Raw genomic sequence first — 6,482 nt, forward strand, 5'->3', positions numbered from 1 at the left:
ACACACACACACACACACAACACACACCACACACTCACACAGCACACACACACAACACACACCGACACGCACACAGCACAGCGCACACGCACTACGCAACGACCACACACAATACACAAACACACACTACACTCTAACACACACACATAAACACTAACACACTACAGTCTAACACACACACTAGCACAATACACACTAACACACAAAGACACAGGACAAGGCCCATGGGGCTGAAGGGGATGTTTGGAGTAGAAGGAGAACAATGGACTGTGTACATGGGCCCCTAAAAGGACCAGGCTGAGAGTATGGAAAACAACAGTGGTCTGGGGGTCTTTATACAGTCATGTTTTCTACTATATAAATTGTTTCAATCAATAAAGTGCTCAATAGTAATTGACTGCATGCCAACACTTTCTGGGTAGATTCATTGCTTCTTTATAAAATCCACATTTTTGATATACAGTATGTTCACATGTCTGAGATGCATTTCATCACTCGTTGACGAATAAACAAAATGGTCATTGATTTGCTGTCTTCAGCTGAATACGCKGAAGTATCTTAGCAGTTAAGTACCAATATAGGTAACTTGGAATAACAATTTAACGGTTTCACGACATTTCATTTCTTTAATGAAAGAGACCTACAGTTTTAATGATACAGTATGCTGTATACTTATCCTGTAGTAAGATGTTTACTTTAGGTGTGGCAGGTAACACTTTACTTTAGCTTGGAAAAAATGCATACTTCAACAATGTATACCTAACGACTGGCAAATAACACACACTCACCCCCTCTCGCACACACACACACACCACACACACACTCCCTCTCCCACACACACACACACAGGCATTCCATTACAGTTTCCTCACAGGGGTGGAAACTGAACGCTGGTCCTTAAAGGCAAACAGACTGTGGCGGTGCCAAGGCTGTTGGAGAGTGTTGTAAAGTCACCCTCTCCTCCCCCTGACCGTTCCCTGTTTTGTCCTCCTCTCCCACCTCCACGAGGCCCGCCCCAGGGCTCAGACTATATCAGGAGCCAGCCTCCCTCTGTCCAACTCCACACTCCTGGAGGCTTCAGCTCTGCAACGGTCCTCTCTCCTCTCTTCTCCACTCCAGTGACCTACAGCAGCCAGCATGTCTTACTACTCATACAAGAGCTCCAGCGGCGGCGGCCCCATGAACTTCTCGGGAGGCTCCAACATCATGTCAAGCCGGGTCGGCTACGTGTCCAGCGCCCCCAAGGCCTTCAGCGTGTACGGAGGTGGTTCCGGCGGTGGCACCAGAATCTCCTCTTCCTCCGTCCGCTCAGTCTCCTCCGGGTACGGCGGCGGGGCCGGCTTCGGTGGCGGCTATGGATCCGGCGGTGGCGGCTATGGATCCGGCGGTGGCGGCTATGGATCCGGCGGGGGTGGTGGCTTCAACCTGTCCAGCGCCCTGGACGGCGGCGCCATCCACCTGAACGAGAAGGCCACCATGCAGAACCTGAACGACCGCCTGTCCACCTACCTGGATAAGGTGCGCTCGCTGGAGGAGGCCAACTCCAAGTTGGAGATTCAGATCAGAGAGTATTATGAGAAGAAAGGGCCTGCCGCCGAGAGGGACTACAGCAAATACTGGGCCATCATCAACGACCTGAAGGACAAGGTAGTGTGCTGACCTCGTCTGCTATGGGCTGTTCAAATCCATCATTTCGTATCTTGCAGTGTTAAATATGCAGTGCTGACAGGCTATCATGGAAAGTAAAATCAGCTTACAGTATGTAGGAATAAGGAACACATCATTCATAAAGTATACTTCAGGATTGACTTATAGTTTTTACATCAGAGTTCAGAGGGTTATACAAACAATGAGCTGTCACTGACATTTATAGATGATGTCTATTAATTAAACAAATTAAGCAAATGAATTACATCTCAAGCATGAAGGTGACAAGGTCATTCCAGGAGCTGATACAGATGGCTTTTTCTGGTAGATTCATGTTTAGGTTTCATGCTTTAACTCCTGGAATGTGTATTCAACAAGCTTTGGGACAGATGCAACAGCGTATCAAAATACTATCAGCTTCCAAGTTGACTAACTGCCACTCAACCATGGGGTACAATGAAAGTCTTTCATGTTTTCTTTTAGATCMACGGTGCCACATGCAACAACGCCAACATCCTGCTGCAGATTGACAACTCTAAGCTGGCTGCTGATGACTTCCAGACCAAGTAAGGGTACTTCCTCAATCAGCTCCATCGTATCAGCTTCTACAACACTAGGTTATTAGAGGCAAACAAGCAAATAATCACTCAAAAGGTACATGTCTTATCTACAAGTTTGGATTCAAATGTCTCATGATAACTTCCTCACTTTCTCCCGACCAATCAGGTTCGAGCATGAGCTGATGATGCGCCAGTCGGTGGAGGCTGACATCGCCAACCTGCGTCGCCTGCTGGACCAGACCACTCTGACCAAGGCCGACCTGGAGATGCAGATCGAGGGTCTGCAGGATGAGCTGGCCTACCTCAAGAAGAACCACATAGAGGTGTGGGGGCAATTCCCTTTTTTCCCTTGCAGTAATGAGATGTTATTCAATATAAACACACCGCAGTGACAATAGAGAGGAGAAAGTTAGTGGGAGGGATTGTTTTTAAAAGATGGATAGAAAGTATGAGGGATGAGAGTGACTCCATTTCCCATGATTCCACAGGAGCTGGCAGCCATGCGTGCTCAACTCACCGGCACAGTGAACGTGGAGGTGGACGCAGCGCCCCAGCAGGACATGTCCAGGATGATGGAGGAGATCCGCAACCAGTACGAGGGCATCATCGACAAACACCGTCGCGACCAGGAGGCATGGTTCACTGACAAGGTAACTGTTGCCATGGCACACCTCACTGAAATTCCCMAACTGTCTCCCACACTAATCTTTTAAAATGAAATCTTCAAAACCAAAATATGTAACTGACTGTCATTATCATTTTGAAGATGGTGGTTTAAATTCTTCAGGAGAGTGAGCTACAGTGGGATTAAAATGGCGGCCCTGGTTTGTTTGTATTTCAGTCAGCCAACCTGTCCAAGGAGGTGGCCACCAGCACAGAGATCATCCAGACCACCAAGACGGAGATCAACGACTTGAGACGCACCATGCAGGGCCTGGAGATCGAGCTGCAGTCACAGCTCAGCATGGTGAGCCAGAATCACTAACGTCTGACAACGAACCACAGTATAGGGGCCATAACTTACACAACTTTATGCCACTTTTGGCAACAGTCAACATTTGACTCTCTTTCACCATTTTCTTTATCAATCCTCCGGAGTCTAGTTTCTCTSTTTCAACAGAGGGAAAGAGCGAGATAGACATGGTTGAAAGGGATTGACGAGATAAAAGGGAGGGAAGAAAGGGGAGGACTTGGAGAGAGATGGGGAAATGGGAAAGCAGTGGGAAAAGGCTAAAAGTGGGGGATTAGTGGACATGAGGGAGGTTAGGGTTATGAAGAGGTTTTTCGCTTTTTATGGGCATCTGCACCCTCTCTGGAAGACAGCAAGAGTTTGAGTGTGTCCAAAAGAATGCAGAGGTGACAGAGCCAGAGCCTAACTCCCATGGAAACTTGGCTGGGGCTTATCAAACTCAGTAAATCTATCTCAATCCATCCCGCTGCAGTAACAAGGCAAATGTCCATGTTGGTCTAAAGCACAGGAGGTTGGTGGCACCTTAATTGGGGAGGATGGGCTCGTGGTAAATGGCTGGAGYGGAATCAGTGGAATGGTATCAAACACATGGTTTCTATGTGTTTGAAGCCATTCCATTAGCGCCGTTCCAGCCGTTATTATGAGCTGTCATCCCCAAAGCAGCCTCCACTAAAGGCCATTTAAAGAAAATAAACATCTGCTGCGATTCCTTTTTTGGGAATACATAGAATTCAGTATCTCATTTAAAATAAGCATCTCAAGAAGTGACCTTGCTGTGCTTGGTGGAGCCAGCATATTTGTGTTACTCAATATAGTCTTGGTATGGTGTATTTGAAGACGTTTGTTGACATTTGCTTATCAAAGTTGAATAAGTGCAATAACTATGGCTGGTTTGAGTTGTATTTTCATTATTACTATAAATGCGTTTTCTGTTACTGACCCTGTATCACCTCTATCGCCACACAGAAAGCAGCTCTTGAGAACACACTGAGAGAGACAGATGGCCGCTACAGCGCCATGCTCTCGGGCTACCAGAACCAGATCGACATGCTGGAACAGGAGCTAAACAGGGTGCGCCAGAGCATCGAGACGCAGGGCCACGATTACAAGATGCTGCTGGACATCAAGTCCCGTCTGGAGCAGGAGATCGCCACCTACAGGGGCCTCCTGGAAGGGGAGGAGTCCAGGTAAACCCTGCAAATCTATTGGAAATGCCCATAAACGTCCATACACTTAACACGGCCCAAATAATCATATTACTCATAGTTATTATTATTAGTCATTCAGACAGATACAAAATGGCTACCGACTCCTACTAAAAAAAAAAACATTTTTTTTCTCACCATCTGTCTTTTCAGAACTGTTGGCTCAGGTAAATATCATCTATTTTATATAATGGCTTTATAATGAYAATATATGATGGTTGTAATAGTAGGTTATCAGCATGTTGTAACTCATTTTCTTTCTGCAGGGGGATCGAAAACCACATTTACAACCACAACAGTGCGCTCTTCCAGCTAGATGTCCATCTCTACTGGCAGTGCATAATATTATCAGAAACACACCACACAYTGTTACAACTAAAGAGGAGAGCTGTCAAATAAAATACCTGAGGAGTACCGTTAACACTGCAATGCCTCTCATCCTGATAGGTCAATAATATACCTGTCTTTAAGATATCTGCCAATCATAGGAAGCCTTACTGGAGTTCCAGGATGAGAAAGTAGGAATAATAAAAAAAAAAATGCTATCAAAGTGTGTGCGACCATCCTGTTTCTGAAAATAAATGTTCTGGTGAATATGAATCGCTATTGTGTGGCTGAAATTATTCCAATAAGGTAGACAGCTTTTGGAAAAGTTGACTATCATAAGCCTGTATTGTCCTCCACCCCACCCCATCTGTTGCCTGTATTTATTCAAAAGCATGACAACCAAATAATACTCTCGGGGCTCTGTGTTAGATAGAACAACGGGGTTGTCAGGAGGTTGTCAGGATGTTGTGGACAATGGCTGAAAACTCAACTGTGGAAAACAGAACATGTGAGAGACAATTGAAGGTTACTGAAGGTATTGTGTGCCTTGCAGCTTATGTACTCAAACACCACTGAATGGAGAAGGGAGCAGGGAGCAGGATCCGTGACCACGGAACGGAGTACATGACCCTGGGTGTGGTAAAATGACTCCTCAAAAGTGAGTCTTGACACACCCAACTGGACGACTAATCTATGCCCTCAGACATACTTTAGCATTTCGACACAGTGTCACAACATGTCGAGGTTCCTACTCACCAAGCGGCATTGTTGCCTAGAGACAAGTGGAAAAACATTGTTGCCTAGAGACAAGTGCAAATACTGACCGGCTGAACAAAGAAAGTCTTTGTTGACAGGGTTGGTATCTGTGTTGCACTTTGCTCTCGGTGGAACTCTGATTGAGTAGAGTGGAACTAACCAGAGGTGTCGGGTACAGAAGTGTGGGGGAGGGGACACAAGGGGTGTGTACTTGTCTGTTTCTGTGTGAACACACTTTTTTATGTTTATGTTTGACAGGTGTATCTGTCTATGCTATGCATAAATGAGAATTGCGAAAGTTCTCTAGTGGAATACTGAGATGACTAATGTTGATATTGGAGCAGAATCAAAAGGACATGTATAAACTGCAGTTCCTGCAAGGGGACCATGTTTGAAATACGCAATCACTCACAGACACACGCATACACACATCCTTGCGCAAAACACACCAAATATGCGCACACACACACACACACACACATACACAATACATTAATAATAAAAAAATGCATAGTCAGGCCGGGTTCTAAATAATGTCCTTTAAAATGGCTGTTCTTATTATTGCTATTGCTGTTATATTGGTGAGTCTGCTGTCGTCGTCTCCCCCGACACACACACACACACACACACACACACACACCACACCACACACACACACACACACACACACAACACACAACAACAACACACCACCACACACACATATAGTGTCCCACACACACCTGCTCTTGCTTGTAGAATAGGGGTTGGGTTCATAGAAGGGATGGATAACACATAGCTTACATTGTGGTCAATATAATGTTTAACTGCTGTCATCATATGTCATCTTTTTCCTGTTGTATACACAGATTGTTAAAAACACTGTAATTGCTGCCTTGGTTACAGAAACAAGGTTGAGTCTTGTGGGGGAGTGACATCAGCTTTTAGGTCACTTGTTTACAGCTGTAAAATGCAACAACAATTTGTTTCTTTTGACCATCTGGCAGATGCCTGGAACTGATGTGGTTGGTATTCTTT

At 45.4% G+C, this 6,482-nt stretch overlaps 1 protein-coding gene across 1 annotated transcript; it reads left to right on the forward strand.

Moving 5' to 3' along the window:
* The first annotated feature begins 1,050 nt into the window (after positions 1–1,050).
* On the forward strand, positions 1,051–4,982 carry LOC111982437 (keratin, type I cytoskeletal 13). The gene is made up of 8 exons (XM_024014036.3): positions 1,051–1,647; positions 2,131–2,213; positions 2,374–2,530; positions 2,696–2,857; positions 3,049–3,174; positions 4,144–4,364; positions 4,536–4,549; positions 4,649–4,982. The coding sequence occupies exons 1-8, from the start codon at positions 1,138–1,140 to the stop codon at positions 4,696–4,698; spliced, it is 1,323 nt and encodes a 440-aa protein (XP_023869804.1). The 5' UTR covers positions 1,051–1,137; the 3' UTR covers positions 4,699–4,982.
* The last annotated feature ends 1,500 nt before the right edge of the window (positions 4,983–6,482 follow it).

The sequence above is a fragment of the Salvelinus sp. IW2-2015 genome, linkage group LG1, assembly GCF_002910315.2.
Source record: "Salvelinus sp. IW2-2015 linkage group LG1, ASM291031v2, whole genome shotgun sequence".
Lineage (NCBI taxonomy): Eukaryota > Metazoa > Chordata > Actinopteri > Salmoniformes > Salmonidae > Salvelinus > Salvelinus sp. IW2-2015.